The 13,589-nt window shown below is 40.3% G+C and overlaps 1 protein-coding gene across 1 annotated transcript in view; it reads left to right on the top strand.

Moving 5' to 3' along the window:
* Positions 1–1,731: 1,731 nt before the first annotated feature.
* The window catches only part of LOC134401270 (cytidine monophosphate-N-acetylneuraminic acid hydroxylase-like), a 30,591-nt gene continuing 18,733 nt past the window's right edge, over positions 1,732–13,589 (top strand). The window contains exons 1-5 of the mRNA XM_063130019.1: positions 1,732–1,811; positions 4,750–4,959; positions 7,873–7,964; positions 10,982–11,091; positions 12,147–12,337. Coding sequence (XP_062986089.1) covers positions 1,732–1,811; positions 4,750–4,959; positions 7,873–7,964; positions 10,982–11,091; positions 12,147–12,337 — 683 coding nt within the window. The remainder of the gene's footprint in view (positions 1,812–4,749; positions 4,960–7,872; positions 7,965–10,981; positions 11,092–12,146; positions 12,338–13,589) is intronic.

Genomic DNA, 13,589 nt, shown 5'->3' with positions numbered 1-13,589 from the left:
ACCTGCAAACTTGACCTTTAAGCTGATTGACTGATGCTGAGTCTTCAGTTTCTTCCAGGTTTGCAGGCTTGTACAAAAATATGGAAATCACAAAAACCAGTCCTAATTCAGGACTCCAACACCCCTTCTTTTTGGGTTTTCCACTATTTCACCACGTTACAACATTTGTACAGTTAATCACATTTTTAGCCCTGCCTGAAACCTAACGTTTCACAAATCTCCCAATGTTTGATGGCTCCTAACGGTTTTGTAAAGACGTCTGCCAAATTATTCTGGGACTCACAGTAGACTATGTGTTTTAAACTTTAACAGTCACTGGCTTCACCACTGGGACCTTAAAGTCCTTTATTGCTGGATCAGTCAAGTAACTTTACCACTCACCAGCACCATACTTAGTCTTTTTGTAATTCGCCACACAACTCTTGCTTCTTGGAACTTCCATGATTTTGGCATACTTCCAAATATCAACATTCCAACGTTGCTTTTCTATCATTTGCACAGCCAATGTCAATTTGAATCAAAATAGCACAAAAATTTTCATCTGACCTCTGCAGAAAAATTTCTCCAGTGCTCTAAGGTTCGAGATACCTTAAGATTCCCTTAGACACTCCAGGCTGAATTTGTTTTACTACATAGAATAAGCACAAAGAGTAAAGCATATGATTTCACAGTAGAGAAAATGACGTTAAAGTCCCTCCCTATCCTGACTAAATTCCTTGGCGACTAGTTTCTAAGAAACTCTGTTTACAAGCGGCTTGCTGTTAAAAACTTCTCCTCAGTGGCAAGTTAAAGACTTCTGTCCCGGAGGCAAAAACTTCTTCTCCAAAAACCTTGTTGACTCAAAGACTAAGAATTAGGCTCACAGCTCATATTACAAGCATGTATTCCAAGCCTATGGGGAGGCACGCCTTTGTTTTGTCTTTGAGACCTGTGGGGGATTTGCACCTCCTCCTCCTGCTCCTGCTCTTCTTGCTCTCTGTCTTCTGGCTCGGTCTGAGTTGCTACAGGTCTACTAAAAAAATCTAAATCTAGTAAAACTGACGGATTATCATGTACCGATTCCCAATTCTGCTCAGCAAAGGAAGCAGATTTTGAGACAACAATTCTTCCTCCTTTGTGCAAAAACCTCCAACTACCATTTTCATAACCAACAAACATCATTTTGACTCCCTTGGGTCCTAGCTGTCTTCTTTGAGCTAAAGGAATATTCACAATTGCATAGGATCCCCAGATTCTGATGTGTTTTAAACTAGGATTTTTGCCAAAAATTAAGGAAAAAGGAATATTGTTAATGGCTGAAGACCACGTTCTGTTGCACAGATAGTTTGCAGCCATAAAAGCTTCACCCCAAAGCTTGGGTTCTGCTTTGGCATCCTTCATTAAGCATTCCATTTTCGTTTTCAGCACGCCAATCCGCCGCTCCACATTCCCAGCTTGCCAAGACGCCATGGGATCTGTAAACTTATGAGAAATCCCATGCTTTCTGCAAAAATCAGCAAACTCTAGACTTCTAAACTCGCCCCCCGATCCAAACAGAAGTTCTGTATTTGCCTTTGCAAAGATCTCTCCACCTTTTTAACCCATTCCTTTACTTTGGCTAGACACTGAGACTTTTGCTTTAACAAATATACCCATGAACGTGTTTTGTCATCTAAAATGACCAGGGCATATTTAGCTTTCCCATAACTCTCTGGGAAAGGACCAGTTAGATCTAAATGTATTAGACCAAGAATGTCCTTATGTCTCCAGTCTCTTACACGTGGAATATTGGCTACATGTGATTTTGCCAACTTACAAACGGAACAGTCAAGGTAATTCTGGCAATTTTTTACTCTCACATCTTCAGCAATCTTGAGAGTTTTGCCCAGAGATCTAAAACAAGGATGTCCAAATCTCCTATGAAATAAATGTAGGCAATTGTCATGGGGAGAAATGTTTTTGTAAGTTATAGAACTTGAAGAAATATCTTCCTCTCCATCTTGGCTCTTGTCCAGAAAAAACAAACCATTTTTTAAACTGGCAGTCCCCTTCAGTTCTCCATGCCTGGAAATAAAACATTTCCCCTCCTCAAAGGAGACAGAGAACTTTTTCTCCATTAGGTTTGACACACCTAAAAGAGAATGACTTAAGTTGGGAACAAAAATAGCATTAGCAAAGCTTTCGTTAAGGACAGGAATATGGCAAATGCCTTCTCCCTTCACTTCCTGCTTTGAGCCGTCAGCAAGGAAAATAAATCTGTTAGACGTGACTCTGAAGTCTAGGAAGCTTTGGAATTACAAGCCAAGTCTATCAGCCAGATAGCTGAGCTTCCGTTTCCTTCCTCCTTCGAAATCTTGCTCACTCCGGCTGTAACGAGCTGTGCTGACTTCTTTGAACAAGCATTTTTCCAGCGATGCTCAGAAACTTTCTCAGGTTGTAATTTCACTCTAAAGTTAATTTTCGTATGTCCAATTTTGCCACATCTCCAGCAAACAATTGTTTTTTGTGGCTTGTGCTTTTTAGAAACTGAATAAGCAGATTCAGTCTCCTCCTTTTTCACAGTCCCGGTCTTAACCCCTTCAGAACCAGACCATTGTTGAAATGAGTCTGCCTTGCCGTTTGAGCTCACGGCTTCTCTCTTGGAATGTCTTTTCTGTTGTTCTTCTAATAATTTTCCGCACACATAATTCAGGGTTAAATCACGGACGGTCACTCCCTCTAGGGTAGTCACCAACACGTCCCAAGACGTTGGTAAGCTAGACAGAATAATATAAGACCTCATTTCCTCTGAAAGAGTCAAGCCAGCCGATGCTAAACTTTGGAATATTTCTCTCAGCTCCTGCAAATGTTTGCCAATATCTCCAGATTCTTTTAGCATCGTCCTATACATTCTGCGTGTTAAATTTATTCGAGAACCTGCTGTATCTCTTACAAATACTTCACGCAATTTTGTCCAGATCACATGAACAGCATCCTCTCTATTAACACAGAATAGCTGATCATTCCGCATACAGAGGATTATGTGGGTTTTAGCTTTCTCTGCATTACGATTCCACTCTCTCAAATCAGCTGCACTTAAATCTTCATCGGGTGGGTCTGTAACCACTTCCCACAGCCCTTGGTTTCTTAAACTCATTTCAATCTTAAATGACCAAGTAATATAATTTGTGTCTGTGAGTTGTTCCATTTGTGTATTCATTCCTACTTGAAGTGCCATAACTGCTAATTGGTTGTTTTTTCAACCCTTTTGTTATTTGAATTTCCTTTTTGGGAACTGACCGGCTTAACAACCTCAGAATCCCTTTTCAAATTCAAAAATAGCCTTCTATCAGACACCGTGTGACTTTGCAAGACAAAAAGCTTTACGAAAAAGCCTCTTCCTTTGTCTAAATCCCAACGTTCTTTAGAAAAAGCAACGCTCCAGGGCAATTAGTCAACGCACGGCTCTCTGTCTTATCAGGTCCTACTGTTTCTTTGTTAAGAACTAGAATTATGTCCAGACTGGGTTACTGGGCCCATAACCTCTTGAGGGGTATTATATTTATAAACCCTTTTGTTCACTATACCAGTGAATTAGCAGAGTAGCAGCGGTTCTTAACTATGAAAGTCAGCAAAGACCAAATTAACTTTAAGACAGAGTCTGTTTTGTTTGGTACAAAAATAAAGTATTTTACTGATAGAAAATAACACAGTTTATGGCAATACAAATTTACACCAACATACTCACACACTTGGTCATACACGTTACAGCAGGGCTCACAGCAGCAGAGAGAGTATATTTTAATCTGGTTACAAAGTTCCAAAACTCTCTTTATATACACTTCCCTGAACAAATAATGAAACCACTAATTGGCAATGGCAAGACAATTAGACTTTTGCATCATCTCAATAATTCAATAAAGTCCACCTGCAAACTTGACCTTTAAGCTGATTGACTGATGCTGAGTCTTCAGTTTCTTCCAGGTTTGCAGGCTTGTACAAAAATATGGAAATCACAAAAACCAGTCCTAATTCAGGACTCCAACAATCAGATGCTAAAATGGGAAAATAAAGGCAAAATCCCACTAATCATGTTTTAACTCCCATTTTCTTTTTTCTTCTTCAGTTTTTTTATTTCCACACAAAGCCAATTAAGAAACATACAGTACACAAGAAAGAGAGAACAATTACGAAAATAACAACCATACAATACACAAAAGAAAGAAAAACAAAAATACAAGTTAAGATGAACTTCCGATTTTCACAACAAAAATAAGGAACCATATCTTCTCTTCCACCATAGTTACAGAAATCCACGATCTTCAATAGCCATTCATCCATAGTTGGCAATATAGAGCCTTTCTATTTTTGTGCATATAGTAATCTCACTGCCATTATCATATATAAAAATGGAGTTCCATGGCTCCTTTTCAACTGATAACTCCCATTGTTTTCTATGTGAGAATAAACCATTATTCTCTCTTGGGACCTAAAATTGTTTAATATTAGATGGATTGTTCGCATGCCACTTAGTTACAGTAATAAATATTAGTATTTTGCCACAATAGAATATGATCTAATATCTTACATTACTTGATTTCATAAGTCAAACATTTTCACTTATGGTTGTTTTATAGTAAAAAGGCAAGCAGTAATAATGTGTTTGATAAAACATCATTTATTCCTTCTACAAAATTGTTAAGTGTAAACATCAGCATGTTTTGTATTAAATCAGACTTCCTTTTGAACCAGTCTATTAAAGAAATAAACAATTCTTCACTCTTTGGTTTCAAACAGTGTGGAACAAAAATCCAAAATACTTCTCTCTCTCACTCCTGCTGAAGTTGCTGCTCTCAAGGAAGGAATAAATTTCCTAAGAAACAAAGCAGATGGAAAGAGTTACATCTTGTACAAGGACACAGATATGCTGCGAGCATGCAAGAATATGTGCAAACACCAAGGAGGGTTGTTTATTGCAGATATTGAAGATCTAACAAAAACGTAAGTCAGAATTTATGCCCCATTTCGCCCTTGCTTCTTTCCCCATCTTCCTGCAAGGGGCATGGAAAGTAGTAAGAAGGCAGGTAGACCACTCTGTTTTGGGGGTTAAGTTTTTGAGCTGCTTAGTTAGATCTGAAGCTATCTGTGACAATGGATGAAGGACAGCAAGTTGCCCTTTAGCCCATGGAGAAAGTGAAGTTATCATCTGACAAGAATCATCGATGAGTGTAGATGAGGTGGTCTTCACTGGTCTTCACTGTGATGACTAGAAACCAGACCCCAATTCCACAGACGACATGGCGGCACCCCCTTCCAAAACATTCCCCGGATCACCTCCACAGGATTTCACCACCAATGGGCCTGGTCACAGATGGCTCAAAGGCAGAGCATTACAAAATGCTTAGGCATTACAAAATGCCTGCTTAGGCATTACAAAATCTAGATGCATCAATTAAATGAGCATATTTAGATGCATATGATTAGGAGTTATTAAAATATTTATACAGTATTTTTGCCAACCCCTTCCTTTAACTCAAGGGTGGGAATCATATCAGACTATAACTCCCATCAGTCCTAGCCTGCATGAGGAATGGTGATGGATTGCAGTTCAACAGTATCTAGAGGGCTAGATGTTCCCCATCCCTGCTTTAACTTCCTCACCACCTTCCTCCTCTTCTATCCTTTCTGGTTCTTTCTCTAATATTTCTTTAAGGCAATCTATGTAATTATACAATAAATGTATCATATACTTTATGTATAAATGTAATTTCTTGTGTAATATTTTCAATAACAAGTATTACACATGTAACACCAATTTTTATAAAGAGATCCAGGGGATCTGGGAAATTACAGGGCAGTTAGCTTAACATCTGTTCTGGGTAAATTAGTTGAAAACATTATTAAAGATAAAATCAGTAAGCATATAAAAGGACAGCCTTATTGAAAAAGAATCAACATGGCTTCTGCGAAGATAAGTCCTGACTCACTAACCTTTTATTTATTTAATTAATTACATTTATATACTGCCCCATAGCCGAAGCTCTCTGGCCAGTTTACAAAAGTTAAAAACAATGAACATGAAAACAGATAGACAAAATTTAAAACCACTAAAAGTATAAAAATAACAATATCCATTTAAAACAACTATTCTTGGGTCAGTTATAAAATCAGCATATGCTGTTAAATGCCTGGGAAAAGAGAAATGTCTTGACCTGGCATCGAAAAGATAACAATGTTGGTACCAGGTGAGCCTCTTTGGGGGGCACCACTGAGAAGGCCCTCTCCCTTGTTGCCATCCTCCGATCTTCTCTCAGAATAGGCACTCAGAGGAGGACCTTAGATGTTGAACTTTTAGAGTTCTTTGAGAGTGTCAACAAAAATGTAGACAGGGGTGACTTTGCTTACTTGGACTTCCAAAAGGCTCTGAGCACGAATGACTCCTGAGCAAACTTAGCAGTCTTAGTTTGGATCAGTAATTGGTTAAAGAGCAGAAAGCAGACAGTAGGAATGAATGGTAAATCTTTCCAAACTGGGGGAATGAGCATCCAAATGGCAAATGAAGTTTAATGTAAGCAATGTAAACTCATGCATGTTTGTGGGGTGGTGGTGGTGTAATTCCAATTTCAAGTATAAACTGGTGGGATCAGATCAACCAAAAAACAGATCTTGGGGTTGTGGTGGACAGTTCAATAAAAATGTCAGCCTTGTGTGCGGCTGCTGCAAAAAAGGCAAACTCCATGTTAAGCATAATTAGAAAAGGAATTGAGAATAGAACTGCCAATATCATACTGCCTTTATACAAATCTATGCTGCAACCACACTTGGAATACTCTGTACAGTTCTGGTCACCACATCTAAAAAATGGTATTGTAGAGCTGGAAAAAGTGCAGAAAAGGGCAACAAAAATGATCAAGGGCCTGGCGCATCTTCCTTATGAAGGAAAGTTACAACAGCTGGGATTGTTTAGCTTGGGGAAAAAAGACATGATAGAGGTGTACAAAATTATGCATGGTGTGGAGATTGTGGATAGAGACACATTTTTCTCCCTCTCTCAAAGTACTAGAACCCCGGGTCATTCCATGAAGCTGATTGGTGGGAGATTCAGGACAGATAAAAGAAAGTACTTCTTCACACAGTGCATAGTTAAACTATGGAATTCACTACCACAAGATGTGGTGATGGCCACCAATTTGGATGGCTTTAAAAGGGGATTATATAAATTATTTGAGGAGAAGGCTGTCAATGGCTATGAGTCCTGACAGCTATGTGCTACCTCCAGTATTCAAGGCAATAAGACCATATACACCAGTTGCAGTGGAACATGGGCGGTAGGGTGCTGTTGCGCCCATGTCCTGCTTAAGGATTCCTGGTTGACAGCTGGTTGGCCATTGTGTGAACTGAGTGCTGGACTAGCTGGACCTTCGTTTAATTCGGCATGACTCTTCTTATGTTCTTAAGTTGACTTTTCAAAAGTAAAAAACCACCTTTCTCTGCAATTCTTGGAGTTTTGCTGGAGTTTAGTCCTGGTTCCAGCCATCAGCTGCCAAGCTGGGAAAGATGGCATGGCCATGTCACGTGTCATTTTTTTAAACTGTAGCTGTGACTCATGATGCAATAAAGCTCTGCTTCTCCTGCAAGGTGCCAGTTCTTGAGCCTGTTTCCTAGATCTTCTTGCCATAGGACACCCTAGTGATGTGCCTCCAGGCCTTGTTTTACACTTGCTGTAGGCCTCAATTCTACATTTCTTAAATATCTGCTCAGCATTCTGACTTAGGATGCTATCCTAAAACATTGGCCAACCGTGCACTGACTAGCTTTATAGTACTAAATACTGGTGATAGTTTTTGCTTGAAGAATACGCATTTAAAATTTGCATTGGCTCCAGCCTTTTCTGCTGCTTTCTTTTTAACCTAGGTGTGTACGTTGCACGAAGCATAACTGGAGGCTGGATGTGAGCACAATGAAATACGTTAACCCTCCAGATAGCTTCTGTCAAGATGAACTAGGTAATGTGAAGTCTTTCACAGTTTTTAAATGTGTGTTATTTTATAGAAGTCTAGGGTGACCACATGACAGGAAAAAACCTATGCTAATGAGGCTAATAGCACTTCATAAGCTCCTCCTCAGTCCCACCAATGCTGGGGTTTGAGGATCATCTCCTCATTCACACACACACTCATTCAATGGCCTTCCCGCTGTAAAGCAAACCAAAAGTGGAGTAGGGCATCAGTGTCTACAATATATATATATATACCGTATTTCTTTGATTCTAAGACGCCATCGATTGTAAGACGCACACTAATTTCAGTACCACCAACAGAAAAAAAGCTTTGATTCTAAGAAATAATAAACGCACCCGCGATTCTAAGACGCACCCCGTTTTTAGAGATGTTTATACGGGGGGAAAAGTGCGTCTTAGAATTGAAGAAATACGGTATATATATATCCTTTATGATTGAATATTCAATAAATGATCACCTTTTTAAAAATAAATCCTTGGGTGCATACCCTAATGAAACATGCGGTGAATGCCTATGCCTCCTCTGCACTGAGTATCCATTAGTACCTCTGTGACCTCTGCATTCCACCAAACCCCACTCTCATCTCAGACCTATTTGCTTGTATAGCAACCAGCAGATATAACACGAAAGAAAGGGTGAAGTATTCCATGCTCAACAGACCTCGGGGAAGTTAACAATGAAGATGAGTAAGGCCAAGCAACAACCAGAATATATTCCATACATATTTCCACCATTTGGTGCAGATTTTGCTGGTTTCATATATTTTCAAGAATATGCAGAACCCTGAAAAAGCTAAGTTCCATTAATTAATGTGTACCTACTCAGTACAATCTGCCTTGTATTTCTGGGCACACAAAAAATCATAAGGTGTCAGGATCTGTCCTGCAGCACCACCTGGTGGCCGCAGTGCACCTTGCCGCCTGCAGAGTAGTTGCTGGACCCAGGCCCATATCAGCCGCACTCCCAGATGAGCTGATGCAGACCAGCTGCGAGCAGCCAGGAAAGGGCTATATAAGAACGGCATTTCCACTGCAGCCTTTGCCACAGTAACCTGTTTCTGATGTCCTGTGATTCCAGGCCTTCTGCTTTGCCGGACCATGCCTTTTACCCTGCTTGAAACTTGTTGCTTCTGCACTCTGAACCCTGAACCCTGCTTGTCTCTGGACCATGCCTTTTGCCTCTGGCCCTGCTTGGACTCTGTTTTGCTTTGGACTCTGAACCCTGCTTGCCCCTGGACCATACCTTTCACCTCTGGCCCTGCTTGGATTCTCTTTGCCCCTTTGGACTCTGAAACCTGCTTGCTCCTGGAACTTGCCTTCTGCATCCAGCCCTGCCTGGACTCTGTTGCTGATTCCACCGCCGTCCATCCTGGCCCCAGCATTCCTGCGCTGAGGCCTTGCCACCCACGCCCCGGACCCTGATATAAGGGAAATAAGCAGTTTCCAAAAGTTCTATATGGAAGAGAAAGAGAGATGCAATGTAGTTGAATATGCAACATAAAATGCATCTTTCATGTTCCTGTTGAGTCAGCCATGCCTGGGTCTGGAATACATCCCATTAAAACAATAAAATGGAGTGTGTGCAATTCTCAGCTTGCTTAATTATAGCATCAGGTAATCCTATGGTGTCTAAAATAACTGGATGGCACCAAGGTAGTCAGTGTGCAGCTGTGACAGGTACCTGTCCTGTTCAAATATGTTTGGATGAGCAACTTTTACAATCCAGCACAAGACTGGATTGTGCTTGTATGCCCTGTGTCAATTTGCACAATGCTCTCTTCTTTGCCTGTCTGGCCCAGCAGTGTTTGCAGTACACCCACACTTTTACTAGATCATGACAATTTTGTCAGTGATCCTGCATTCAGTGACCATTGGTGAAGCACCTGCAGAGAGGCTTCCTGGGATGGGGTCTTGGATATTTAAGGAGCTGCATTAGTTGTGAAGTTGTTTTTAGAATACACTGTGACAAGTGCCTAAAGCAATGTTTGATTTAAGCCAGTTTTCAGAGATTTTCCTAAGATGTGGAAACGAAATATCTTGCTAGGTTACAGATATTCATTATTTCAGTTTTATAGCTTTTCTACATAAGTGATTTATTGCACATTCATGTTTGGCCATGCATAGAAGTTTGCAGATCCTTTACATGACACCATCAACCTCCAGGACATCTCCTGTGCTTTCCCTTGGTAATCTCACTTTTTAAAAAATTGGAGTTAATGCATTATCATTCAGATAGAGCTTTACATGCACACGTGGCCCAGGAAAGAGGGTGGGGCCAGAAAATGGGAGCATTGCTTCTGGGGATCCCCAGAGGGCTGGATTCGGGCCTGAGGTTCAGGGTACACAGTTTGTGAGGAGTTTCCCATAAGATGAATAATTGTGATAAACCAGGGCTCACGTAAAATCCCGGAGAGAAAACTGAGCCACTATTGTAGCTAAATGACAGACAAGGAAACAAACCTATTAAAAATGCTGCAGTTATCCATATATTGAGGTGGAAACGTTCTTTATTGCTCAAGACTAGCAGGCTACTGCAGTTCAGGACAGGCTATGTTTGTTTTTTAAACAAACTAACCATGCCATCACTTATAATAATACTTTCTTTCTGACTTGCCCATATTGTATTGGCATGAATCACTGTTTGTTGCAAGCAATGGGATGACACTTTTGCATGGGGTGTGGTTACTAGGAAGCAAAAGGCTCTGGGTCATGGGTTTCCAGTGGCAGAGATAAAGTTGCCATTAAGGAAAATGAGAATCCTCTATATGGCCACAAGGAAGAGGGCCCTCTCGGTGATAGAGCCCCCCCCCCCAACTGCAGAATGCTCTCCCCCATGAGGCCTTCTGGGACTCAGGGGGAGGATCTCGGGCTTTAACACGTCCAGGAAGGTCGGCTTCACATTCATAGTAGCTTATTGTGCAAAAGAATGGCACAGGAGCACTTTGGCAGCTAGATCACAAATAAACTTTTCCTCTTGCAGCAATAAAATTATTTCCTTTCTAGTTATTGAATCAGATACAGATAATGGACTTGTGCTAATTGAACTACAACCGCCAAATCCATGGGACTCAGAACCTCGAAAACCTGAAGATCTGGCTTTTGGAGAGGTGCAGGTAAAGAAAAGTCAGTGACATTTGCCTTTGAGGACTTGTCACACTGACAATGAGCCTTTCTACATAAGGCATTTATTGTGCTATTGTGGTTTTCCCCCCTAATGAGGAAAGACTCATATTTCTCTGAATGGTGCCATGAAACCCTGGCATATTTGCATAATTCCATTATACCACAGCACCACCTAGTGGTTGTGTAATGGAACATTCAGAAAAGCAGAGAAAGAACACACACACCCCAGAAAAAATATGTGTAAAGGAGCTGATCTTATTCCCACAAAGAACCTGGAAGCAGAAGCCTTGATAAAGTGGAGGGTTAAAAGCCTCATGTAGAATGCCACCCTCCAATCGTTCCATGTGGCCAAAGTATTTGCTGTGTTCTGTGTCAGGCAATACACTAGCAGTGCTTCCAGATAATGGCTCTTTGCACTATTTTATTATTATTTATTATTGCATTTATATCCCACCTTTTTTTCCTCCAAGGAACCCAAGGCAACATACATTATCCTCCTCTCTATGCAATGGTAAAGTTACATAGGGTTTTTGGAACAATATGGTCCCCTTTTGTAAACTATGTTAAAGATTCCATTGACTGAATTAAACCCCTAGAACTTTCCTGAGAAAGAAATCCATTGATTCAAAGCACATATCTGCCAGTATAAAGAATTCCTGCAAAGAATCTGGAAGCAGAAACCCTGATAAGGCTGCAGGATTTTGGCCTCATGTGGTAAAGCCCATAGTCTTCCCTTCATAACGCTCCCATGTATTCCCACTGCTTCATGAAGAAGAAAAGAATATCCTATTTCTTCGATTCTAAGACACACTTTTTCCACATATAAACAATTCTAAAAATGGGGTGCGTCTTAGAATCGCAGGTGTGTCTTAGGGTGTTTTTTTTTCTGTTAGTGGTACTGAAATTAGTGTGCGTCTTACAATCGATGGCGTCTTACAATCGAAGAAATACGGTAGTAAACAATGCCTTCAAACTGGTGATTTTCAGGTACACAGAACATGAGAACATTGATCAGTCCAATTCTTGGGTTTCTTTCTATTCCTAGGTAACTTATCTAACACATGCATGTATGGACCTCAAACTAGGAGACAAAAGAATGATATTCGATCCATGGCTAATTGGTCCTGCCTTTGCCCGTGGCTGGTGGTTACTTCATGAGCCACCCAGCGACTGGTTAGAAAGGCTTTGCCATGCAGATCTTATCTACGTCAGCCACATGCATTCTGATCATCTCAGGTAACTATGCACATGATAAAAGAAAATCAAGGGCTATGGCTTATGCCAAAAGCAAAGGGGAGTCGTGTTTGATCATAAGAAAAAAAATCCAAAACCTGTATGTAGACAATAACTTTATTAGGCCAACCAAATGTGCGGGGGAAATAGTGTGCAAGCTTTTGAGATCTTTAGAACTCTTTAGGCTAGTCGACAAATAAAGCAAGGCTTGGAGGGAAAATGCTCCGTGGCTTCAACGCCAGCTAGCTTTTTTCCTCCTCTCTCCTTTTGTTTACCATCTAGCCTGCTAAGGAGTTCTGGAGAAATTGAAAGCTCATGCAACTATTTTGAGGCATTTTGGTTGACCTGATAACGGCTTCTGCTGTTATCCTTTGATGTACAGTCTTTCAATGACAGCTTTTACCTTGTACTTTTAAGCTTGCTTTCAAGTCCCAGTTCTGGACTGTAGGATTACAGCCATTAATAGCTGAAGGAATTGTTCCAGTGTGTACTTGCAAGATTGGCATCCACCACGAAGTTGTCACAGCTGCTGTAGTTATTTATTCTGACATCTATTGTTTTTCCTCAGGTATATTTGTATTGACTACTATTAAGGTAACTATTTTTCAGAAATTGCTCCAGATGAAGAGAGATACTTTGAAAGGCACACAGCACCAGATTTCAGAATAAGTAACTTACAGCACCTTTCTTGCAGTGGATTCCTGCTGGTGCCTTTTTAGAACTTGCAGGAGTGGCCATGCAAATAAAAAATGGAATTTTCTGGGAGTGAACAATCAAGCAAAATAAATATGTGTTAATAAGCCTAGAAAGAGTCAGTGTTGAGGTACATAAATGAAGACATAAACTTGGGAAATCCAGGCAGTATGTTTGGATGAATATACTGTTATATTTCATATTTCAGTTCCTATTCGTGTAGTATTTTACACACACTGATTAAAAGTTTATAAGGAACCATTCTCCCCATCAATGTGGCAGCAGTAAGGCCTATGATAGCAAATTTGGTAGAAACTGTAAGCCAGAACCCAGATAATTCTCAACGAAAACCTTAGAAGGCAATTGTTCCCCACTTGCAATACTAACACAGATTAGTAGCAAATAACTTACTCTATACTTTGAAGCAAAGTAAAGGAGAGAACTGGAGCTAAGAAAAACTTATAGCTAGGTGTCTTATTTACACATGTGTACTCCAAACTAAAATTTGATACATCAATGTGTATCTCTCGGTTCATCCAGAATATCTTCAAAAGCTACCAGT

This window comes from Elgaria multicarinata, chromosome 7 (genome assembly GCF_023053635.1).
Source record: "Elgaria multicarinata webbii isolate HBS135686 ecotype San Diego chromosome 7, rElgMul1.1.pri, whole genome shotgun sequence".
In the NCBI taxonomy this organism is placed as follows: Eukaryota; Metazoa; Chordata; class Lepidosauria; order Squamata; family Anguidae; genus Elgaria; species Elgaria multicarinata.
Note: the sequence above shows the minus strand (reverse complement) of the source record. Positions and strands in the feature narration are given on the sequence as shown.